Source organism: Procambarus clarkii, chromosome 13 (assembly GCF_040958095.1).
Source record: "Procambarus clarkii isolate CNS0578487 chromosome 13, FALCON_Pclarkii_2.0, whole genome shotgun sequence".
In the NCBI taxonomy this organism is placed as follows: domain Eukaryota; kingdom Metazoa; phylum Arthropoda; class Malacostraca; order Decapoda; family Cambaridae; genus Procambarus; species Procambarus clarkii.
Genome location: NC_091162.1, coordinates 23,450,158 through 23,476,861, shown reverse-complemented (window position 1 = coordinate 23,476,861; position 26,704 = coordinate 23,450,158). Strand labels below are relative to the sequence as shown.

At 47.1% G+C, this 26,704-nt stretch overlaps 1 protein-coding gene across 5 annotated transcripts in view; it reads left to right on the top strand.

Moving 5' to 3' along the window:
* LOC123757259 (tRNA pseudouridine(38/39) synthase) overlaps positions 1–5,995 on the top strand; it is a 143,517-nt gene extending 137,522 nt beyond the window's left edge. For 4 of the 5 annotated variants that reach the window (XM_045740783.2, XM_069323795.1, XM_045740782.2 and 1 more), the window contains exon 10: positions 5,812–5,995. In XM_045740783.2, the coding sequence (XP_045596739.2) occupies positions 5,812–5,936 (125 nt within the window). In that variant the 3' untranslated portion in view covers positions 5,937–5,995. Of the gene's footprint in view, positions 1–5,422; positions 5,512–5,811 lie in introns of all 5 variants that reach the window. The other variant, XM_069323796.1, reaches the window with a different exon arrangement.
* The last annotated feature ends 20,709 nt before the right edge of the window (positions 5,996–26,704 follow it).

Sequence of the window (26,704 nt, the reverse complement as noted above, 5' to 3'; positions counted from 1 at the left end):
GTAACCTTGGATTGTCAATGAGCAATCTGAGAGCAGCAGTACACCGAGAACTTCAACAAGATCTTGTAGATCTGAGGCAAAGTGAAATTGACACCAGTAATTCCATCTATCATCATACTATCATGCAAGAGGAGCCACACATCTATGGATCATCCAATAAAATCAGCAGACTTCTAGATGTTACTACTGCTCGGCTTAGACTCGGTTACAAGTATCTCTGGGAATTCTCATTATCTGCTGATGTAGACCTGACCAAATGTAAACTGTGTCAACAAAATTATTCGCACACCCTCCGTCACTATGTGATGGAGTGCGAAAAGATACGTGAATTTAGAGACAATTCTATAACCAATGTTCCAGCGATGTGTCAATATTTCATTCAAAATGATCTGCTACCAGAAATTTTAGCCAAATATCCCCAGTTTGCTAACTGTAGGTAGTAACTAAGTGATTGTAACCTATCCACCGCTGCCCACTGGATGAGGGGCGGTGTGCAGGACAAACATATAAATTTTGACACTAGCTCTCCACATATGTCAGTTGCTTAATTTAGAACCTGTACTTGAGGTCGATCTCGAACCCATTGTTGATGTGATGACTTACATTGAATTTTGTAACTAGCTCATCAAGATTGTAACTTGCTTAGCTAAATGAATTGTGGGGTTCAGTCCCTGAGCCCATTATGTGCCTCTGTAACCCTTTCCACTACCGCCCACAAGATGGGTATGGGGTGCATAATAAATGAACTAAACTAACTAAACTGATTGGCACTGCAGAGTGTGTGCGGAAGACATGTAGGTGGACGAAAAAAGTGTTCTTCCATCTTGTGGACATGAGCATGCAGAACTGTTTCAACATGTACCTTGTGAGAACTGGACGTAAGCCCACTTTCCGTGACTTTGTATTTGATGCTGCAATACAGTTACTAGGAAAGTTTGCAAAAGATGTCTCAGGGATTCAGCGGCCCATCATAAACCCACTGTTGCAGCATGCTGGTATTCCATGCCTCGCTCACACTGAAGGCTTCCTAGCACACAGACTCTAGTATTTGCCACCAGCTGGGAAGCGTGCAATAGCCCAACGTGATTGCTTGGTGTGTAAAACAACGACACGTAGAGACCAGAAACGGAAGCTTGTCCAAACATGGTGTGAAACGTGTGGTATCCCATTATGTGCTGTCGACTGCTTCAATGACTACCACAGTCTAGAAAATTTCTAAGTGTGCTTCAAAGTGTGTATAGCGTGTGCGAGTGTGTAAATATGTAAACATATAATCAGATAGCGTGTGCGTGTGTGTAAATATATAAAAATATAAGCAGAACATACAATATAATAGATTGTAATGACATATTATATTGCCGTAATTGAAAACATATGTGTGCGCCTGTGTATACTCAAATATGCAACAATTATTGATACAAAATATGTTCAAGCATTATTTGAAACACAATTAGTGAAGAAAATTGGATAAAATGTGCCTAGACATTGTAAATAAATAGCGCGAAAATATATTTGTGGCAATTCTGGCTGTTTGAGAACCGCACGCAATGCCTCTGGGGCATGTACTGCATGAGAGAACATGCAGATTGTGACGTCATCGCTGAGCTTTCCGACTCTATTGCAACAAAAGTAAGTACAATAGAATTTATTTTTTATTTTTTGCGTGATCAGTGAATACAACTTAACAGATTAGCAAAAAAAAAAATTTTTTTTTTTTTTTTTTCAAAATGACATGCGCCTGTGCGGATGGCAGGATATTAGACCCCGAGCATGTTAAGGGTTAAATGGTGCATGGCTATATACCATTTGACACCCACAGGCGCATAAAAAAAAAAAAAAAAAAAAAAAAAAAAAAAAAAAAAAAAAAAAAAAAAAAAAAAAAAAAAAAAAAAAATTTCTTCTTAACCTGTTAATTTGTGTTAACTGATCATGGGAAAAATAATAAAAAAATCGTAAGTGGCATATATTGCCCGCTATAGGGCAGGGAAGTCTGGCAAAAAACAGGTGCTGACTCAGTGTGCGTCCCAGGCGGTCTGTTGCTCGCCAGCTGTCAGACCGGAGTTGCCACAAAGAGATAATTACCTAATTATTTCAATGTCTGATTGATTTTTCGTAGTTTTTTTTACTGTAATATTATTCAATAGTGTGTAGTGTGATATGTTTATATAATAAAATGAGTGAATCATTGCTGTACTCAAAAATATGGTGTGCATATTGTTGATTCAATTATGTTCATCAAACAGTGAACAAATACTTTGTCAGTTATTACACTATATACACAGGTTATATATAAGTATCTGCATGTTTTGTTCACCATAACGAACCACTTAGTTGCTATTATGACTCAAAAAGTAACGAGGAGTGACCGCCACACTCCAGCCAGCCACTCACTCCCTCCCTCAACACCTCACTCACCCACATTCTCCTCCTACCATACTTTTTTGCTTTTATATACAGACGTTATATATAAGTATTTACATGTTTTGTTCACCATAACTGTACATCTAAGCTTGTATGGTGAGTAAAGGCACAAAGACGTAGCTACTCACACAGTCAGCTGATGGCTACCGACCTCAAGGCCAGACTCACTAATATTTCTCCTCCAACAATACTGTTTGCGGTGTTATTACGCCATATACACACATTATATATAAATATCTACCTGTTTTATTCACCATACTTGTACAAGTAAACTGGTATGGTGCCCAAAGACCATCGTGGTCACCAGTAAACAACATGATAAGTCGTGCAGACAACGCCACCGCCCTCACCAAAATGGCGGCTCCCAACCTGCTCCTCTTGCTTTGTATACCCTCTATACACACGTTATATATAAGTATCTACAGTACATTTATGTTCACCATAGCGAACCACTAAGCTGGTATGGTGAGTGCAGTCAATAAAAGGTGACCACACAAAGTCAGAAGACATCGCCACCACCCTCCCTCCCACAGCATTACTCCTCTCTCCATGGAGCACAGCGCTAAATATCACCACAATCCTGCTATTATCAGAACCCTGGTCAGTTTTATCACAGTCAGGGGTCTTCTGTAATAATATCATTGCTACATAATAGCATGAACAAGTATATTATGGCATTTTTAGGTGATGCTGTGGTCACAAGCTGAACAGCAGTGCTGTGAACTCATGCTGCGTGCGTCAGGCTTGGTAGCTCACTCAATACTGAGGCCCCTAATACCCGGGAATTTGGCCCACGATTTAAAAAAAAAATGGCGTCTGTTTACAAGAGCCCTGATGAAGGTAATTACCTAAGTGTAGTTATAGGATGAGAGCTACGCTCGTGGTGTCCCGTCTTCCCAGCACTCTTTGTCATATAACGCTTTGAAACTACTGACGGTCTTGGCCTCCACCACCTTCTCACCTAACTTGTTCCAACCGTCTACCACTCTGTTTGCGAAAGTGAATTTTCTTATATTTCTTCGGCATCTGTGTTTAGCTAGTTTATATCTATGACCTCTTGTTCTTAAAGTTCCAGGTCTCAGGAAACCTTCCCTATCGATATTATAAATTCCTGTTACTATTTTGTATGTAGGGATCATATCACCTCTTTTTCTTCTGTCTTCTAGTTTTGGCATATTTAATGCCTCTAACCTCTCCTCGTAGCTCTTGCCCTTCAGTTCTGGGAGCCACTTAGTAGCATGTCTTTGCACCTTTTCCAGTTTGTTGATGTGCTTCTTAAGATATGGGCACTACACAACCGCTGCATATTCTAGCTTTGGCCTAACAAAAGTTGTGAACAATTTCTTTAGTATATCGCCATCCATGTATTTAAAAGCAATTCTGAAGTTAGAATGCGTGGCATAGGCTCCTTGCACAATATTCTTTATGTGATCCTCAGGTGATAGTTTTCTATCTAGAACCACCCCTAGATCTCTTTCTTTATCAGAATTCTTTATTCTACTCACACTGTCAGCTGATGGCTACCGACCTCAAGGCCAGACGCACTAATATTTCTCCTCCAACAATACTGTTTGTGGTGTTATTACACTATATACACACATTATATATAAATATCTACCTGTTTTTACACGGATACACGGTGTGGTGAACCCCGTGTATCCGTGGGCCATTTAAATCTTGCGTAGTACTCCAAAGCATCATATGATGCGATGTGCAATTTACTGCAAGTTGGTCAAAGCATCATATGATGCGATGCGCAATTTAAGGGTTAAGGTGCATATCTTAAAAGTCATCGTACAGCATGTCAACACCCATGTGTTGACACTCGGGGGGAAAGGGGGTGCTGAGTTGAGAAGGGTTAGCGTGAGGTTGGGGGTGGGGGGGGGGGGGAGAGAACTGGAAGGAGACATGTGATCTCTGTCTTTGTTCAGTGTTGTCTTGCCCACCCATCCCCCTGCGTGCCTGAACCCACCTGCAAACCTATCTCTGTCTGCCCACTCACCCACCTGTTCCTGCTTGCCCACTCACCCACCTATCCCTGCCTGCCTGCCCACTCACCCACCTATCCCTGCCTGCCTGCATGCCCACTCACCCGCCTATCCCTGCCCGATTATCCCTGCCTGCCCACTTACCCGCCTATCCCTGTCTACCCACCTTTTCCTGCCTGCCTGCCTGCCCACTCACCCACATATCCCTGCCTGCCCACTCACCCATCTATCCCTGCCTGCCCACTCACCCACCTGTCCCTGCTTGCCTGCCCACTCACCCACCTGTCCCTGCTTGCCTGCCCACTCACCCACCTGTCCCTGCCTGCCTGCCCACTCACCCACCTGTCCCTGCCTGCCTGCCCACTCACCCACCTGCCTCTGCCTGCCCGCCCACTCACCTGCCAACCACCAAACCCATTCAGAACCTGCCAGCCCATCTGCCTGCCATCCATCCATCCATGCAGATCCTGCTTGTCCACCAACCCACCTGCCAACCACCAAGCCCACCTGCCTGACCATCCAAACCTGCCCAACCACCTGCCAACCACCAAGCACATCTGCCTCCCATCCAGCCCGCCCACTCACCCACCTGTCTGCCCACCCACTTGGCCTGCCCACCCACTTGCCCCTCCCACCTACCAGCCAGGCAGCTAACCACCCACCCAGCCCCACACACTAATTATAGTGTGGCAATTCAAATTGTGTGTAGTACAAACATTTTTGCAGATGTTCATTTTTGTACTTCACGTTGAAACATCCTTTGATCCAAAAAACGGACTCATCTGGCAAGGAGTCCTTCCCATATAGTCCGGATTAGTGAACTTCTACAGTACTTCGGCTCCATTTTGCATGCTGTCTTGTGCCTTTTTTTTTCCTCTAGCCTGCTCCTGTGCTGCCTGCATTTGAGTGGTCTTTGGACAGCGTTCTTTCTTTTCTCTCTTCCTCTTGGTTTAGTGTCTCCTTTGGTCCGTGATTATTTTCTCAAATAAATGTTTTTGCTGTCTTGTTTCCAGTTTTAGGGTGGGGAATACTCTCCTCCAGAGGCAGGGGTTTTGTTTGTTTGACCCTGGTGGACAGTTTGCTCATCTGCAACCTGCAACAAGTAAGCCTTTGATACTTTCATTCATGACATTTTTTAGGTTTTCTGTACCTTATTAGGATTGTGTTGTAAGGCTCCTCATTAAAGGCACCATGGGCAAGAAACTGGGTAGCCACTGAGGACTACCACCTGAGAAACATATCATTGTATAATAAAATGTTCTATTTATTAAGTTTAATTACAGTTCAAAATTCTAATAATTTATATAGTGTTACTAAATTTAAAAGGTAGTGACTTTGATCTCCAATAGGCATTTAATGGATAATACCATATAATTGATATGTGTTTCTTTGTTACCTACAGAGAGCCTAGAAACGCGTGTCGAACACTACGTCAAGAGACAGAGATTAGAACCAGACATTCTTCAGAAACTTTCTTCGAGCGATTCCAGACAACAAGAACAAAGTTGTAGTAAAGTTAATAAATAAGATAGTAATATGTAACTGAATATATTAAAAATAAAAATAAATCAAAAGAAGGCACCAGTCATGGAATATCATTTGACACTATCATAAAATGTTATAAAATTCCTAAATGTCATTCAGGATGCCAATACAAGAGCAAAGATATAAACGAGCAATGCCAAAGATGTGGGACTGACTAGTGAACAAGTTACTGTACTTGAAGGAATAGTAGAAAAGCAAGACATTCAACGAGGTGCTGCACAGCTCTTCAGATGTAAGTAAGTAATTATCAAAAGAAGGCAACAAGCCGAGAAGGCTATGTAGCACCATCAAATGTGCAGAATAATCATAGGGCACTAAATTTCACTAAGGATGCCACTATGACAATAGAAACGCATAAGGTGAATGATATCAAAAGTATTTGACCAAGAATTCTATCGAGGGACAAGTGACCGTGAGGGACGGTCGGAAAGCAAGTCACACTCGTCCTGAAAGTCAGGACAGTCAACAAGGATATGCATGACTCTAAGAGGGACAGTGCAGTTAGGACAATAAGGAGCAGGGCGGCACTCCATTATGTGTCCATGAGTTAAGCGTGTATGGCCAATATGCAACCTTGCCAGAGTCATTTCCCACTGCCAGTTTCATTGATAGGAGAAAGGCCACAGGGACACACTACTCTTAAGAGTATGCAGTTTGTCGCCAGTAACAGAAGACCAACAACCCTGCCAATGGGCAAGGATAGAGGATTGAATAACTGGGTAAAAGTCGGAATAAGGAATATCTTTATGGGAGATGGGACAAGTGCGGATAGCTTCCGTAGCGGCAGTGTCCACACGCTCATTTAAAGAGACACCAATATGGCTGGGAACCCAGCAAAACTACATCGTCTTAAATTTACTAGAAATTAGAAACAGCCAATGTTGAATTTCGGCTACCACCGGATGGACTGGATTAAAGGACTCCAGAGCCATGAGGGCATTGCGAGAGTCAACTACAACCACAAAGGAGGATTGACAGTGAGAAAACAGTACACGAAGAGCATAGAGAATAGCAAAAAATTCTGCCGTGAAGATGCTAGTCTCTGGAGACAGGCGACACATATAGGAGCCGGTCGGCCGAGCGGACAGCATGCTGGACTTGTGATCCTGTGGTCCCGGGTTCGATCCTGGGCGCCAGTGAGAAACAATGGGCAGAGTTTCTTTCACCCTATGCCCCTGTTACCTAGCAGTAAAATAGGTACCTGGGTGTTTGTCATCTATCACGGGCCGCGGGGACACTAAAAAAAGCCCCAAAATCATCTCAAGATAGGTATGGTCAGGAAAAACAACAGAGTAGCCTACACCGCCAGCAGACTTAGACCCATCAGCGAAAATGAAAATGGAGCAGGAGTGTGAAGAAAAGTGTTAAAGGAAAAGGCATTTCAGAACTGTAGGAGGGGTAAAAGCATAGGGTATAAAGGAAGATTCACGTGGATCCCTTCACATGTGGGAATACTGTTGAATGAAGTAGTTGATGAGATAGCGAAGAGAGCCACAGAAAAAACTCTTGTTGATGTTGTATTTCAGATAACCTTGAAACAAATAAAGACAAGAATCAAGATGATCCAAGAGGGTGAAGAAATGGTAAAGAGAATGGTAATGGTGGACAGTAGTAACACACTTAAGAATTATTCAGTAATAAATACAAACTCGTCCTTCACCTACGGTAAAGGAAAGTCTACTTGGAAGGATTCAATTTACATGAGATTAAGATTAGGATACAAATATATCTGGCAATATGGTGGTGTCAGTGAAAAAGATAAGGAGTGTAAGTTATGTAGTATGCTGCACGCCCACACCTTAGAACATTATGTATTAGTGTGTTAACTTATTGATAACTATAGAAATAAGGAAATAAGTAGTGTACTATATCAAATTGTTTGGATGTGTGATAAGACAGTATACTTAGGAGCTACAAGAATTTTGCCCCAAGAGTGCAACAATTATATGCTGTGCTTACTATATTAACCTGCAATGTTAAATGGGATTCTTGTAATGTTATTTGTCTATTTGTACTCACTGAATTTGTGCGCTCCTTGAGGGACTTGAAGTAGAGAGGGGTAGAAATAGCCTAAGCTACACTATCCCTTTGAGATGTATTTCTTTCTTATCTCAATAAACATACTTGAACTTGGGGTAAAAGCTTCAGTGATGTGGGTCAGGGATTTACAAAATTTAGGAAGAGGACCCTTCTTGGGGGCAAGGGTGGGACAACATGAGGAGAAATACTGGTAATACTAACCAAAAGAGAATTTTGCAGGCAAGATAACCAGACAGAAAGAGGGAGGTGGTGAAGGAAAACAGGAACTATAGGAGGGGTAAAAGTCAAAGCACTACACAGGCGAGAGTGAAGGTGTTGTAAGGACCGCGCAAGGTAGCGAAGACGGAAGCAATCACGGTGGTCCTGGAGAGACAGGAAGCCAGTGTCAGCATACAAGCTGAGGGTAGGAGTCGAACGATAAGCACCAGAGCTGAGGCGCAACTCAATATAGTGCAAAGCATCAAGACGGCAAAGAGAAGAAGGAAAAGCAAACGAGTAAGCAGGGCAACCATAATCGAGTTTAGACAGGACAAGAGGATCTCATGTAAAGAGATGAGCGTACGCATATCTGCTCCCGAAGAAGTATGGGACAAAACCTTAAGTAGTTTAAGAGCCTTAGAGCATTCAACCCGGAGGAAAGAGATATGGGGCGACCAAGACAAACGAGTGACAAAGACTAACCCCAAAAGCTTATTGGAATCTTTGTACACATGGGGATGACCATAAAGTGACAAAGAGGGACGAAGAACAACTTGCTTTCGAGTAAAAGTCATGGCACAAGTCTTAGTTGCAGAGAACTTGAAGCCATGATTGGTGGCCCAAGACAACACTGCATCAATCACAAGTTGAAGCCATTGAACGAGAGGCGAATCATCACCTCGACAGCAAAGGGTAAGAGCCGAGAAGATGCCAGAAGGAAGGGAGAAAAGAAGATAATTGAGGGCAACCAGAAAAAAGAGTAGTGTTCAAAACACTTCCTAGGGGTACACCTTCGTATTACCGAAAAGAGGCAGAGAGAGTAGCACCAAGCCTCGCTCTAAAGGAACGACAAGAGAGGAAGCTTTGGAAGAAGAGAGGGAGAATACCACGAAGGCCAAAAGAACGAAGTTGGGACAGAATATGGTATCTCCAGGTGGTGTCGTAAGCCTTTTCCAGGTCAAAAAGGACAGCAACAATGGAGGTCTTTGCATCAAAAGAAGTATGAATATAGACCTCCAAGTTCACGAAAACATGAGTTGTGCTGCAGCACTTGCAAAAACCAAATTGAGAAGGGGAGAGGTGGTGATAAGTGTTCCCAAGAACCACATCAGACGAACATTGACCATACGTTCAAAAGAGTTTGCAGACACAATGGCTGAAGTCTTTAGGGAATGTCTCGAGAGACCCTGGTTTCCGAATAGGAAGTACAATAGCATCGAGCCAGTCCTCAGGGACTGATGATGACTCCCAGACCCGGTTATACAGATTCAGTAAAAACTGAGACGCACATGGAAGGAGATGGCGAAGTATCTCATGATGAATGTTATCTGAACCCGCTGCCGTCGAACTGCAGATGGCCAAGGCAGACTGAAATTCAGAGAGAGAAGGGATCGTTATAGGGAACTCGGAGATGAGTGTGGAAATCTAAGGGATGAGATTCAAGAATGTGCTTGTGAAGAAGGAAGGATAAAGGAAGATGAGAACCGGAGCTAACAGTTGAAAGTAAGTAAGTAATTATCAAAAGAAGGCACCAAACCGGGAAGGCTATGTAGCACCATCAAATACGCAAAATAATCAGAGGGCGCTAAATATCACCAAGGAGGCCAATACGAGAACAAAAACGCATAAGGCGAACGATATCAAAAGTATCCGAGTCACCAAGAATTCTATCGAGGGACAGGTGACCGCGAGGGGCGGTCGGAAAGCAAGACACACGCTCGTCCTGGAAGTCAGGACATTCAAGAAGGACATGCACGACCGTAAGAGGGACAATGCAACTAGGACAATAAGGAGCAGGGCGGCACTCCATCAAGTGACCATGGGTTAAGCGAGTATGGCCAATACGCAACCTCGCCAGAGCTGTTTCCCACCGCCGGTTACGGTGGAAGGAGGACGGCCACGAGGAAACACAACATTTAAGAGTACGTAGCTTGTTACCAGTAACACAACCAAGAAGCCTGCCAACGGGTAAGGACTGAGGAATGGATAACCGGGTAAAAGTCGGAATACGGAATGCCTTTACGAAAGATGGGACAAGAGCGGACAGCTTCCTTAGCGGCAGCATCCGCACGCTCATTTAAAGACACGCCAATATGGCTGGGAACCCAACAAAACTCAACCGACTTAAATTTACTGTGAACGAGAAACAGCCAATGCTGGATCTCGACAACTACTGGATGAACTGAATTAAAGCACCCGAGAGCCATGAGGGCACTACGAGAGTCAACAACAACCACAAAGGAAGACTGACAACGAGAAAGCAGGAGACGAAGAGCATAGAGAATAGCATAAAGTTCCGCTGTAAAGATGCTAGTCTCCGGAGGCAAGCGACACATATAAGTGCGATCAGGAAAAACAACAGAGTAGCCAACACCGTCCGCTGACTTAGACCCATCGGTGAAGACAGAAACGGAGCGGGAGTGAGAAGAAAAGTGCTCGAGGAAAAGGCGTTTTAGAACCGTAGGAGGGGTAAAAGCTTTAGTGATACGAGTCAAGGATGTACAAAACCGCGGAAGAGGGACCCTCCACGGGGGCAAAGAAGGAACAACACGAGGAGAAACACCAGAAATACGAACGGAAAGAGAATCCTGTAGGCGAGATAACCGGACAGAAAGAGGGAGGTGGTGAAGAGGAACAGGAACCGCAGGAGGGGTAAAAGTTAAAGCACGACAGAGGCGAGAGGAAGGATGTTGCAAGGACCGCGCAAGATAGCGAAGACAGTAGCGATCACGGCGGTCCTGGAGAGACAGGAAGCCAGTGTCAACATACAAGCTAAGGACGGGAGTCGAACGAAAGGCACCAGAACTGAGGTGCAACCCAGTATGGTGCAAAGCATCAAGACGGCGAAGAGTAGAAGGAGAAGCAGACGAGTAAGCAGGGCAACCATAATCGAGCTTAGACAGGACGAGAGAGGAATGTAAAGCAAGGAGAGTGCGCCTATCTGCCCCCCAAGAAGTATGGGACAAGACCCGAAGGAGGGTAAGGGCCTTAGAGCACTCAACACGATAAGAGAGATATGGTAAGACCATATGGGGAGACCAAGACAAACGAGTGTCAAGGAATAACCCCAAAAGCTTCGCGGAATCTTTGTATTCAAGGGGATGACCATAAAGTGACAAAGAGGGACGAAGAACAACCCGTTTCCGCGTAAAAGTCATGGCACAAGTCTTAGAAGTAGAGAACTTGAAGCCATGACCTGTGGCCCAAGACGACACGGCATCAATTGCAAGTTGAAGCCGGCGTTGAAGGAGAGGCGAATCATCACCCTGACAACAAAGGGTAAGATCATCGACATAGAGAGCGGAGAAGACACCAGAAGGAAGAGAGGAAAGAAGACCATTGAGGGCAACCAGAAAAAGAGTAGTGCTCAGAACACTACCCTGGGGCACACCTTCGTATTGCTGAAAAGAGGGAGACAGAGCGGTACCAAGGCGCACCCGAAAGGAACGACGAGAGAGGAAGCTGCGGAGAAAGAGAGGGAGATGACCACGAAGGCCAAAAGAATGAAGTTGAGATAGGATATGATAACGCCAAGTGGTGTCGTAAGCCTTTTCTAGGTCAAAAAGGACGGCAACAACGGAGGTCTTCGCAGCAAAAGCAGTACGAATATAGACCTCCAAGTTCACCAGGACATCTGTCGTGCTGCGGCACTTGCGGAAACCAAATTGAGAAGGGGAGAGGAGGTGATGGTGTTCCAGGAACCACATCAGACGAACGTTAACCATACGTTCAAAGAGTTTGCAGACACAACTTGTGAGAGCAATAGGGCGAAAGTCCTTAGGGGAAGTACCCAGAGACCCCGGTTTGCGAACAGGGAGGACAACGGCATCGAGCCAGTCCTCAGGGACTGACGACGACTCCCAGATCCGATTATACAGACTCAGTAAATACTGAGACGTGCTCGGAGGGAGATGGCGAAGCATCTCATAATGAATACCATCGGAGCCCGCCGCCGTAGAACCGCAGAGGGCCAGGGCAGAACGAAGTTCAGAGAGAGAGAAGGGATCATTATAGGGAAGCTGAAGATGAGTGCAGAAATCTAAAGGACGAGACTCAAGGACAGGTTTACGAAGAAGGAAAGATTGGGGAAGATGAAGACCAGAGCTAACAGAAGAAAAGTGGGAACCCAGTTCGGAAGCGACCTGCAACGGGTCCGCCACAAGAGTATCATGGAGGTGAAGGACCGGTGAAACATCGGGAACGAACTTACCCGCTATCTAACGGATACGCTTCCAGATCTGGGCCAGAGGGGTTTCGGACGTAATTGTCGAGACATAAGATGCCCAACATTCACGTTTAGCCGTACGGATGGCCCTACGGGCCACCGCACTCGCTTTCCGAAAGAAAAGAAAAGAATCGGTCGTCTGCCTACGGCGGTGCTTCTTCCAGGCTGCACGCTTACAGCGGACAGCCCGAGCACAGTCCGCATTCCACCAGGGAACGCACTTCCGTGGACCCCGAGAGGAAGAGCGAGGAATAGAGCGGAGGGCAGCGTCGAAGACAGTGTCATGAAAAAGGAGGAGAGCGCGAGAGAGGGGCAGAAGGGAGAGGTCAGAGAGAGTAGCACTGAGGGAAAATAGGGTCCAGTCCGCCTTAGCAAACTGCCACCTAGGGAAAGAGAGGGAAGGGCGAAAAGAGAAAAAGGAAACAAGGATGGGGAAATGATCACTTCCATGGAGGTCATCAAGAACCTGCCACGTGAAATCTAAGTAAAGAGAAGAAGAGCAGAGAGAAAGATCAAGACAAGAAAGGGTGCGAGTTCGAGAGTCCAAATGAGTGGGCTCACCAGAATTCAGAAGAGACAGGGAAGAAGAGAGGAGAAACGGCTCAAGGAGGCGACCCCGGGTATTCGTCAGAACGTCACCCCAAAGAGAATGACGACAATTGAAGTCACCCAGCAGGAGCACAGGCTCCGGCAAGGAGTCTAGGAGGTGTTTCAAATCAGGAAGAGAGAGCGGGACACTCGGGGGGAGATAAATGGAACAAACTGTGTACCATTTCCCCACAAAGATACGAGCAGCAGAACAATGGAGAGGCGAAGGAAAAAGTAAAGGAACAAAGGGAACATCAGCCCGAATCAAGAGAGCAGAAGAATTAGAAGCCCCAGCAATGGCTGGGGGGGGGGGGAGAGAAAGGAATAGCCACGAAAACGACCAGGACGAGCACCAAGCATTGGCTCCTGGAGACAGACACAAAGGGGCGAAAACCGCGAAACCAGAAGTTGGAGTTCGAGGAAATTGGCGTAATAACCTCGAACGTTCCATTGAAGAATGGACAACGACGAGAAGAGAAAGGACAAAAACAGAGAACAAGGAAGAAACAAAGGCGAAAGACCAACAGAGCACGTTAAAGAATATCAGGGTCGGGATCAGGGTCAGCAAAGTCAGGGTTAGGGGGCATGGGTAAACTGAGCAAAGACGGAGGGAAGGAAACGGGAGAACAGATCAGAGGCGGGCGGGCAGGGTCCGGAGGAGGAGGAGGAGGAGACAACGGAGAGGAGCAGTCAAGGACAGCAGCAGGAAGAGGGGGAGTAGAAAGAGAGGAGCGCACCCCAGCAAGAGCAGCAACCGAAAGGGAAGCAGGGGCCAAAGAAACCTCCATAGCAGGAACAGGGGGCGCAAGCACTGAAACGGGAGGGGAAGGAGCAACAGAGCCAGAAGGAGGAGCTGAGGAAGAAAGCGAAGCCTTCTTACCCGCCGGGGAAGAGGAAGGAGAGGAGCCAGGCTTACGCTTCTGACTTAAAGAGACCGGTGTCCCAGCAACTACGTACCGGGCAACGGATTCCAGTGTCTCAACAGGAGAAGCCGAACGAGAGCACACACGACGGCCGTTAGGAGAGCGATGGACATCCGCCCGCACCGACAGGCGGCGGGGAGAGCCGATAGATGGAGGAAGAGGATGGGAAGGAGGATCGGAGGGGGACGAGGAAGAAGACACGACAGACCGGGTAGAAGGAAGGGGAACCCCAGACAGAGGACCAGGAGGAGGATCCTTCGGGAGAGAACCCAAAGGGACAGAGGAAGGGGCAGTGGGCGCATCAGGGTCCAAGGCCCGGAAACGGTTGTGAGTCTGAGGAAGGCGGGAAGGACGAGGAGAGGAAGAGCGCAACACGCGAGCATAAGAGATATTAGCATAAGGCGGGAGCCGGCGAACCTGGCGCCTCGCCTCAGGAAAAGATAAACGCTCCCGGTGTTTCAAGTTGAGGACGGCTGCCTCAAGCTTGTAATGGACACACGCACGGGAGAAGGTAGGATGGGCCTCACCGCAGTTGAGGCAACGAGCCTGGGGAGAAGCGCACTCCGACTTAGAGTGACCTTCGCCACCACACAAAGGACAGAGAGAGACAGTCCCGGAGCAGCGGAGGGCACCATGCCCAAACCTCCAGCACTTGTTGCAGAGCCGAGGAGAAGGAATGTACTCCTGGACAGAGCACCTGGCACCAGCAAGAATGACAGAGGGTGGAAGGGTCCTACCATCAAAGGTAATCTTCACAACCCGGAGGGGTTGACGGCGACTACCACGAGGGGGACGAGTAAACGTGTCCACCTGGAGAATAGAATGGCCCTGGGCAGCGAGGATATGTCGAATATCGTCGTGGCAGTCGCGCAGGTCCCGAACACCGGTCGCAACATGGGGCGGGAGCAAAATAGTGCCAACACTGGCATTCAACTGAACGTTCTTCGAGACCCGAACGGGGGTCTCGCCAAGGCAGGATAAGGCAGCCAAGCGGGAAGCAGCATCCTGAGAAGGAGCAGCAACGACACGTGTACCGAGACGAGTGGGGTTGAAAGTAATGAGTAATACACTAAAAAGCAAGAGTAACACCAGTCCATAAAGGAGGCAATCCGGCGGACATAAACAATTATAGACCAATATCAAATCTACCCATTCTATCAAAAATATTTGAAAAAATTATTTACAAACAGCTCTATTCCTACCTCGTAAAATTCGACATACTCAGCCCCTGCCAGTTTGGCTTCCGGTCCCAAAAGAGCACCAATGATGCAATCATTAGTCTCCTTGACATTATCTACTCAGCCCTTGACAAAAATGAGTTTCCGATTGGACTCTTCATTGACCTAAGAAAAGCCTTTGATACTGTTAATCACAACTACCTCTTACTTAAACTCCAGCATTATGGAATCCGAGGCCTTGCCCTTGACTACATCCGATCCTATCTTAGTGACAGACACCAATATGTAACCATCAATGATACAACTTCTTCCACTCTACCAATTACCGTTGGAGTGCCACAGGGCAGCATCTTAGGACCTCTTCTATTTCTTATATATATAAACGATCTGCCTAATGTCTCTAATATTCTCAAACCTATATTGTTTGCTGACGATACTACCCTTATCTACTCAAACCTCAACCCACATACACTAAATAATGTTGTGAATAATGAATTAAAAAAAGTCCACTTATGGATGTCAACGAACAAACTAACATTAAACATCGAAAAGACTTACTACATCTTATTTGGAAGCAAATCATCAAATGCAATTCAGCTACAGATAGACAACATTAACATCAGTAATAAAAATGATGGCAAGTTTCTTGGCCTATTCCTAGACAAGAGACTCAACTTCAGCACCCACATTCAACACATAACTAAGAAAGTCTCTAAGACAGTTGGTATACTCTCCAAAATCAGATATTATGTTCCTAACTCTGCTCTCCTCTCACTATATTATGCACTAATCTACCCCTATCTTAATTATGGTATCTGTGCATGGGGGTCTACCACTGCAAACCACCTTAAGCCCATCATCACACAGCAAAAATCTGCTATCAGAATAATAACTAACTCTGCTTTCAGACAACACTCAGCTCCCTTGTTTAAATCCCTAAACTTGCTAAATATTAACTCCCTCCACACATTCTCTTGTGTCAACTACATTTACAAAACCCTGTTCTTAAATGCAAACCATGCTCTGAAACTCTCCCTGGACAGATGTAATAGGACCCATTATCACCACACCAGAAATAAATATCTCTTTGATATCCCCAGGGTCAAACTTAATCTGTGTAAACACTCTATGCAAATTAAGGGACCTAGTCTATGGAACTCACTCCCTAGTGAATTGAAAAACTGTAAAACTTTTGCCTTATTTAAAAGCAAAACCAAAAAGTACCTAACTTCATCTATTTAGTTTCCTACACTGAGCTTTAAATTTGCTCTGTACCTAGTGTTACCCAATCTCCTAATTTTTATGTAATATCAAACAACCTTATAATTGTGTTCATTGCTGTCTTCTTTTATGTGCTAGCCATATGCTGTATTGTGACTACCAATTTTTGTCAACTACCATCCAAGCTGTCATTGCAATCAATCTTATATTGTTTCTGCTGTATTGTGCCTACCAATTTGTTGTCAACTACCATTTTAAGCTGTCATTGCAATCAATCATAGCTACCTATGTGCTTTAATATACTGTACCTATAATTTTCTCTCATCTTTTTTTTCATTCCATGTAATCTGTTATCATTTTTTTGTCTATAAATTTTGCAAGTATTTACTTCCTTAAAATTTTCTTAGATTAAGGACCTGCCCGAAACGCTGCGCGTGCTAGTGGCTTTACAAGACTGTAATTACCATATTTGTATCCTCACATTCCTTATGTACATTCTTGTATATGCATAAATAAATAAATAAATAAATAAATAAATGGAGGCATCCACGGAATCAATGAGATGTCGATGGAGGGAGAAATCGTCAGGAGGCGCAGAATCAAGAGGGAGGAGATCAAAATATTTGGCCCACGAAGCGGGACCAAACAAGGCTTGATAGGTAGCAGAACTGGAAGGAATCGAGCGAGGGCGGCCGTGACGAGGACGGCGGTGAGAACCCCCAGAGAGGGAGGGGTTAAAAGGCGCAGTAGTTACAACTAGAGAAGGAGCCGCGCCAGGGGACGAGGTAGTCACCACTGGGGGCTTGGGGCTCGACCCAACCACAGAGGAGGGAGGGGAGCCAGAGGAAGGAGTCAGAGAGGCCAAAGGAGGAGCAAGGTCGGGGCCCAATGCAGCGGAGGCTACAGAGCCCGGTCTTCCAATACGGACCGACTCGGGGGCTTGGTCGCCCACCCCACGAGCCTGAGAAGGTAAACCAGAAGAAGCCGAAGCAGGGGTAATCATCTTGACGAAAGAAAGAATTCACTCACGAATGTGCCCCCCACACCCACCATGGAGCCACAATTAGAGGCAGGACACCCAACAAGAAGCTATCGCCGATCTTGTCGGGGCCTCCTAGGGGTGCGTCGCGAGTATACGCCCCACAAACGCCACCTTAAGAAACCGACAGTCCGTCGAGATCGGGTTCAGTGACGAAGTGGGGATTGACAATAAAAGGTTCCCCTCGCTCTCGACGTCGGGTACTGCAGTTCTACGGGTGCATGAGTATGCCTCCTCAAGCACCCGGGCGTCAAAATAGAAGAAGTCCAAGGGAAGAACCAGAACGAGCAAAAGGTCGGTAGGAAACGGCAAGCAGATAGGAGAAGAGGGGGGAGAAAAACGAAACAGAAGGAAAAGGAAAAGATGCCCAGCAGAATTGGAGAGGACGGCAGCAGGAGCACAAGGCTAGAAAAGGACAGAGGACTGTCCCAAGGAGCATCACACTCCGGCAGCCGCCCACTAAGCCCCCACACGGCGACAACGAGCTGAGCGGGGAGGGGGCTAACAGTTGAAAAGTGGGAACCCAGTTCGATCACGACCAGCACTGGGTCTGCACAAGAGTACCACGGAGGTGAAGGACTGGCGAGACATCTGGAACGAACTTACCAGCTACCTTGCGGATTTTCTTCCAGATCTGCAGCAGAGGAGTATCGGACATAATGGTGGAAACATAAGATTTCCAACTCTCACATTTAGCTGTACGGATAGTTCTTCGGGCCACCTCACTTGCCTTCCAAAACAAAATAAAAGAATCAGCCGGCGTCGGTGTGTCTTCCAGGCTGCACACTTACAGCGGACAGCCTGAGCACAGTCCGCATTCCACCAGGGAACGCACTTCCGCAAGCCCCGGGAGGTAGAGTGGAGGGCAGCATCAAAAACAGTGTCATGAAAAAAGAGGAGGGCACGAGGGAGAGGCAGAGCGAAGAGAGGAGCAGGGAGGGTGAATAGGTTCTAGTCAGACTTGGCAAACTGCCACCTTGGAAAGGAGAGGTGGAGGGTGAAAAGAGAAAAAGGTAACAAGGATTGGGAAATGGTTATTGTTATGGAGATCATCAAGAACCCACCACGTGAAATCTAAGTAAAGAGACAACGAGCAGAGAGAAAGACCAAGACAGGAAAGGGTGCAAGTTCGAGAGTCCACATTAATGGGTTCACCAGAATTCAGAAGACAGGAAGAAGAAGAGAGGATGAACGGTTCGAGAAGGCAACCTCGCGTGTTTGTCAGAACATCACCCCAGAGGATATGTCGACAATTGAAATCTTCCAACAGGAACACAGGCTCTGGCAAGGAGTCCAGGAAGAGTCAAGATCTGGAAGAGAAAGTGGGACATTTGGGGAGAGATAAATGGAACAGACCATATATCATTCACTCACAAAGACACGAGCAGCAGAACACTGGATAGGCGATTGAAAAGTAGGGGGACGAAGGGAATATCAGTACGAATCAATAGAGCAGTACAGTTATGGGCCCAAGCAAAAGCTAGGGGGGGGGGAGAGAAAGGAATAACCATAAAAGTGACCAGGACGAGCACTAAGCATCGGCTCCTAAAGACGTACACAAAGTGGTGAAAACTTTGTAATCAGAAGTTGGAGTTCATGGAAGTTGGCATAAAATCCATGAATATTCCATTGAAGAATAGACATTGTCAAAAAGAGAAAGGACAGCAACAGAGAACAATGAAGAAATAAAGGTAAAGAAGAATACAGCATATTAAATAAGCTCAGGATCAGGGTTAGGGGGCATGGGTAAACTGTGTACGGGTGGAGTGAAGGGAGCCGGAGGACAATCCAGAGGCAGACGGACGAGGTCCAGAGGAGGAGGAGGAGCTAGACAACCTAGAGGGGCGGTCAAGGACAGGGAGGGGGCAGAAACCCGGGAGCGTACCTCAGCAAGGGCAGCAACCAAGAGAGAATCGAGGGCTAAAGGAACCTTCATAGCGGGGACAGGGGGACTCGACCACCGAAATGAGAGGGAATGCAGTGATCTCAGATGCAGAGTCAGCCTGGACAGACAGGTGAGGTGGAAAGACAGGGGGGAGGGCTGGGAAGAAGGATCGAGGGAAGACGGGAAAGAAGACGCAGGAGACGTGAAAGACTGGGAAGGAAGGAAGGAAGGAGGGAAAAACCAGATGAAGAACCAGGAGGAAAACCCCTTGGTTCAGAACGTAAAGGGACAGGGGAGGAGGCGATGGGTGTGTCCGGGTCCAAGGGCTGGAAACGGTTGCGAGACTGAGAAAGGAGAGAAGGACGAGGCGAGGTGGAACGCAACACATGAGCATAAAATATGTAAGTAAAAGAAGAGAGACGGTGGACTTGGTGTCTTCTCGCCTCAGGAAAAGACAAACGTTCGAGGTGCTTCAAATTGAAGATGGCTTCTTCAAATTAGTAGTGTATTCATGCACGGGAGAAGGTAGGGTGGGCATCACCGCAATTGAGGCAGTGAGCCTGGGAAGAAGAACACTCCTTCTAAGAGTGACCAAAGTCCCCACATATGGGGCATAGAGACACAGTACTTCTGCAATTTGAGGGTACCATGCCCAAATTTCCAGCACTTATTGCCAAGTCTAGGAGAGGGAATGTACTCCTAAACGGAGCATCTGGCACCCGCAAGAATTATAGAAGGTGGAAGGGTCCTTCTACCAAAAGTGATCTTCACAATTCGGAGAGGCTGACGACGATGACGACCACGAGGGGATCTGGTGAACGTATCAACCTGGAGGACAGAATGGCCTTGGGCTTCAAGGATATATTTATTATCCTCGTGGCAGTTTTTCAGGTCCCTAACACAAGTTGCAACATAGTGCAGGAGGATACTGGCATTTAGATACAGATATTTATTACCACCATAACCGGCGATAGGAAACGGCTCTGGCGAGGTTGTGCATTGGCTATACTCACTTAACTCATGGTCACTTGATGGAGTGCCGCTCTGCTCCTTATTGTCCAAATTGCATTGCCCCCCTTACAGTCATGCATATCTTTGTTGAATGTCCTGACTTTCGGGACAAGCGTATGTCTTGTTTTCCAACCGTCCCCCCGTGGTCGCTTGTCCCTCGATAGTCCTTCGGTGACTCAGATACTTTTGATATCGTTTGCCTTATGCATTTCTATTCTCGTATTGGCATCCTTGGTGATATTTAGCGCCCTCTGATTATCCCACACATTTGATGGTGCTACATAGACTTCCCAGTTTGGTGCCTTCTTTTGATAATTACTTACTTAGATACAGATACAGTGCCAATACTGTCATTTAACCGAGCATTTTTGGAGACACCTAACAGAGGTCTCCCCAATTTTGGACAATGCAGTTAAGCAGGAAGCTGCATCCCTAGGAGTAGCAGCAACGACAGACACGTGTACCAAAACGGGTGGGGGTTTAAAAATAACAGACATCCACCGAATCAACGAAGTGTTTATGGTGGAAGAAATCGTCAGGACGTGTAGAAGGTTTCATGGTTGAGATCAAAGTGTTTAGTCCATGTAGCAGGACCAAACATGGTGTGGAATGTATTAGCACGGGAAGGGATCGTGCGAGGGCGTCTGTGGGGAATCGGCGCCGAGCACTTTCACTGAAAGGGGGGGAAGGGGTAAAAGGTGCAGTTGTCACAATGAGAGTAGCCGCCGCTCCAGGTGACGAGGTGGTCACAACAGGGGGCTTGGGGCTCAACCCTACCACAGAGGGAGGGAGGGAGGGGAACGGAAAGGGGGGGTAGTCGGGAGTGTCAAAGGAGTAACTTGATTTGGGCCCAATGTGGCAGGGGCTATACAGAGCCCGGTCTTCCAACATAATCCAACTCAGGGGCCTGGTCGCCCATCCCACGAGCCTGGGAAGTTATAAGAGGATTATTCAGCGGCATAGAAACGAGTAGGGAAGAATTTCATTCAGGAGTAAGCCCCCCATACCCACCATGAAGCCATAATTAGAGGATTGGACTCCCAACACCCGCAATACGCCCCACAATCGCCACCCTAGGAACTGTCAGTCCATCGAGATTAGGTTCAGTAACGAAGGCGAGGATTGACAATAAAAGCGTCCCCTCACTCGAAACGTCGGGTACCACAGTTCTACGGGTGAGAGAGTGTCTCCCCCAAAACACGTCAAAACAGAAGATGTCCGAAAGAATAATTAAGAATGGCAAAAAGTCGGCGGCAAATGATAATTAGAAAGGAAAAGAGGGGGGGGGGGAGGAAAAATGAAAGATAAAGAAGAGGAAATAGCTTCCAGCAAAATTAGTGAAGACGGTAGCAGGAGAATAAGACTTCAAAAGGATAGAGGACTGTCCAATGGAGCATCACACCCCGGCAGTCGCTCACCAAGCCCCTCATGATGACAATGGGCTGAAAAGCGAGGGGGCTCTTGAGACGTAGACGTAGTTCCACCAAGTGCCTATGAGTTAAGCATATGGGGCCATTCCACAACCAAGCCATATTCTGGTGCCTATTGTGCGTTTAGAAGTACTGTAAATAATTATCAAAAGGCACTAAATATCACTAAGGGCCGGAGCCAATTTGAGAACAAAAATACATACGGCACGCAATGTCAAACGTATCACCAAAGATTCTATTGAGGGACAAATGTCCTGGGGGAGATTAAGAATGTAAGCAAGATACGATCGTCCTGAATATTCGGACATTCAACAAGGAGGTGCACGACCAAGTGGGACAGTAACGAGAAGGGTGGCATTCCATTCGGTGCCTGTAAGTGTATATGGTTGTAATGGTTCTATTGTTACGTAGAGTATGGTGACAATAAACACAGACACTAAGAGAAAATATATATTTGGTCGAGTATACAGAAGTATGCAGGTGATATCTTGGTGAGCATTGGTGTGAGTTGAGCGCACTGAGAGTCGGTACAGTATCTCACAAGTGTCTGTTCTAGACCACGCTTGAAAATAGACTCCCCCCTCCCCATCCGGCCCGTTGGCGCCGTGAGTGGGGCTTAGTGGACGGCTGCTGGAGTGTGATGCTCCGTGGGACAGTCCTCTGTCCTTTTTTGGCCTTGCACTCCTGCTGCTGTCTTCTCTAATTGTGCCGGATCACTTTTCCGTTTCCTTTTGTTTCGTTTTTCTCCCCCCTCTTCTCCTATCTGCTTGTCTTTTCCTGCCGACCTTTTGCTTGTTTTGGTTATTCCTTTGGACTTCTTCTATTTTGATGCCCGGGTGCTTGAGGAGGCATACTCTTGCACCCGTAGAACTGTAGTACCCGACGTCTCGAGCAAGGGGAACCTTTTATTGTCAATCCCCCTTTCGTCACTGAACCCGATCTCGACGGACTGATGGATCTTAAGGTGGCGTTTGTGGAGCATATACTCACGACGCACCCCTGGGGGGCCCCGGCGTGATCGGCAATAGCTTCCTGTTGGGTGTCCTGCCTCTAATTGTGGCTCCATGGTGGGTATGGGAACACATTCGTGGATGAATTTCTTTCTCTTCATCTATATGTCGTTGAATGTTTCTATTGTACCCTCTCAGGCTTGTGGGGTGGGCGACCAAGCCCCCGAGTCGGCCTGTATTGGAAGACCGGGCTCTGTAGCCCCCGCTGCATTGGGCCCCGACCTTGCTCCTCCTTTGACCGTCCTGAATTCTTCCCCCAGCTCTCCTCCCTCCTCTGTGGTTGGGTCGAGCCTCAAGCCCCCAGTGTTGACCACTTCGTCCCCTGGAGCGGCTAAGTATCTCCCTGACGAGTACCCGAGGTCGCCTTCTTTAGTCGTTTATCCTCTCTTCTTCCCTGTCTCTTCTGAATTCTGGTGAGCCCACTCATTTGGACTCTCGGACTCGCACCCTTTCCTGTCTTGATCTTTCTCTCTGCTCTTCTTCTCTTTACTTAGATTTCACGTGGCAGGTTCTTGATGACCTCCATGGCAGTGACCATTTCCCCATCCTTGTTTCCTTTTTCTCTTTTCGCCCTTCCCTAGATGGCAGTTTGCTAAGGCGGACTGGAACCTATTTGCCCTCCGTGCTGCTCTCTCTGACCTCTCCCTCGCTCTCTCCTCCTTTTTCATGACACTGTCTTCGACGCTGCCCTCCGCTCTATTCCTCGCTCTTCCTCTCGGGGTCCGTGGAAGTGCGTTCCCTGGTGGAATGCGGACTGTGCTCGGACTGTCCGCTGTAAGCGTGCAGCCTGGAAGAGGCTCCGCCGTCGGCAGACGGCTGATTCTTTTCTTTTCTTTCGGAAAGCGAGTGTGGTGGCCCGTAGGGCCATCCGTACAGCTAAGCGTGAATGTTGGGCATCTTATGTCTCCACAATTACGTCCGAAACTCCTCTGCCACAGATCTGAAAGCATATCCGCAAGATAGCGGGTAAGTTCGTTCCCGATGTTTCACTGATCCTTCACCTCCATGGTACTCTTGTGGCGGACCCGTCGCAGGTCGCTTCCGAACTGGGTTCCCACTTTTCTTCTGTTAGCTCTGGTCTTCATCTTCCCCAATCTTTCCTTCTTCGTAAACCTGTCCTTGAGTCTCGTCCTTTAGATTTCTGCACTCGTCTTCGGCTTCCCTATAATGATCCCTTCTCCCTCTCTGAACTTCGTTCTGCCCTGGCCCTCTGCGGTTCTACGGCTGCGGGCTCCGATGGTATTCATTATGAGATGCTTCGCCATCTCCCTCTGTGCACGTCTCAGTATTTACTGAGTCTGTATAATCGGATCTGGGAGTCGTCGTCAGTCCCTAAGGACTGGCTCGATGCTGTTGTCCTCCCTGTTCGCAAACCGGGGTCTCTGGGTACTTCCCCTAAGGACTTTCGCCCTATTACCCTGACAAGTTGTGTCTGCAAACTCTTTGAACGTATGGTTAATGTTCGTCTGATGTGGTTCCTGGAACACCATCACCTCCTCTCCCCTTCTCAATTTGGTTTCCGCAAGTGCCGCAGCACGACAGATGTCCTGGTGAACTTGGAGGTCTATATTCGTACTGCTTTTGCTGCAAAGACCTCCGTTGTTGTCCTTTTTGACCTGGAAAAGGCTTACGACACCACTTGGCGATATCATATTCTATCTCAACTTCATTCTTTTGGCCTTCGTGGTCATCTCCCTCTCTCTCTCGTCAGGGAGAAATCGTCAGGAGGCGCAGAATCAAGAGGGAGGAGATCAAAATATTTGGCCCACGAAGCGGGACCAAACAAGGCTTGATAGGTTTCAGAACGGGAAGGAATCGAGCGAGGGCGGCCGTGATGAGGACAGCGTTGAGAACCCCCAGAGAGAGAGGGGTTAAAAGGCGCAGTAGTTACAACGAGAGATGGAGCCGCGCCAGGGGACGAGGTAGTCACCACTGGGGGCTTGATTCAACCACAGAGGAGGGAAAAGAGTCGAGGGGAGGAGTCAGAGAGGCCAAAGGAGGAGCAAGGTCAGGGCCCAATGCAGTGGGGGCTACAGAGCCCAGTCTTCCAACACGGACCGAGTCGAGGGCTTGGTCGCCCACCCCACGAGTCTGAGAAGGTAAAGGAGAAACAGTATACATCATTGCTATGAGAAAAACATTCATTCATGCATGTGCCCCCACACCCACAACGGAGCCACAATTAGAGGCAGGACGCCCAACAAGAAGCTATCGCCAATCATGCCGGGGCCTCCTAGGGGTGCGTCGTGAGTATACGCCCCACAAACGCCACCTTAAGAACCGACAGTCCGTCGAGATCGGGTTCAGTGACAAAAGGGGGATTAACAATAAAAGGGTTCCCCTCGCTCTTGACGTTGAGTACTACAGTTCTACGGGTGCAAGAGTATGCCTCCTCAAGCACCCGGGCGTCAAAATAGAAGAAGTCCAATGGAATAACCAAAACAAGCAAAAGGTCGGCAGGAAACGGCAAGCAGATAGGAGAAGAGGGGGAAGGAAAAGGAAAAGTAGCTCGGCACAATTGGAGAGGACGGCAGCAGGAGCACAAGGTTACAAAAGGACAGAGGACTGTCCCAAGGAGCATCACACTCCGGCAGCTGCCCACTAAGCCCCCCCCCCTCACGGCATCAATGAGCTGAGCAGGGAGGGGGACTCGTTGATGAAGATCCCCTTTCGTTGGGATACAGCTGTCCAGACAGGATGAGACTTTATGGACTGGGTAGCTAGCTTGAGGCAAATTTTTCTCTGGTTTGGATTTATTTTGCCTACTCTGTAGGCAGCAATAATGTCTTTTATTTAGACTGAAACACAATTCATCTTTTATGAGCGCATGAACTATATCAATACACTTTTCACCTTCACGTTCCACAGGAATATCTTGGGACGACACAACAACAGAGTCGAGCAGCTTTTGCTGATCTTGTTCATCCTGGGAGATGGAAGGAGGATAATGTACTGATACATGCAGTCATTTTGTTGAGCTTCCTCTTGTTTTTTTATGACTTCATCAATTTTCAGACGTATGTTTTCCTCACAGAGATCATTCAAGTCATGCTGGAGTTGGTCTTGCCTAGCCTTATAGTTTCTAATATCCTCGTGGAGGAGGGTTATTTCTTGTTGTTGTTGATAAAGGTTCGCGAGGTTCGCTTGATTCTTAGTTTGAAGACTCAGGATGATCGTATTTCGAGTCTCAAAGACTAGGCACAACTTTTTGAACCACTGATTCTCGGCCCAGTTAGGGAAATCCAGCGAGGGACCAGAAGCACGCTTGAATTTCAAAAGGTGGGATGTAAGCGTGGAATTAGGAGAGATTTGAGAGAACACAGCTCCCTGGCTCAGTAATGGGGTAGAGCGGAGAGCAGCACCACCTTCGCGGGCCCCAGAGCTTCCAGAGGGTGAAACGGTGAAACAAGATGGCTGTCAGTCTTGATCAGGATGAATGCCTTGTTAGGGGCTTTGTTGCTTTTATTTCCCTGCGCAGTCTTGTTTTTGGGAGACATGATTGGTTGATAATGGACTGGGGTATATGTTGAGGCTGAAAGTTGCATCAGGCAGTGCAGAGGCGGGCAGCAGGCACTGGTACTCACAGCCGGAGAGGATTATTTAGAATTTTGTTTGAGATGGAATGAGTTGATTTGGGTTGGTTACTTTGGATGTGTTATGACATGCTTGGACTCCATGTACTTAGCTGCCTGTAGGTGGTGGTCTACATCATCTGGGGGTAGTTTGAGGGCTGAAATACAGCTTCGAGTCAAACGGTTATTTCTTGTGCTTTCAAAGAAACATCTCATTAGTACACTTCAAGCAACCATGTCCAAATTTCAAAGAAATATTGCAGAAGTGTGCAGAGGGGGTGTATTCCTAAATGGAGCAACTAGCACCGGCAAGAACTGTGAAAGTAAGTAATTATCAAAGAAGGCACCAAGCCGGGAAGGCTATGTAGCACCATCAAATGTGCGGAATAATCAGAGGGCGCTAAATATCACTGAGGATACCAATACGAGA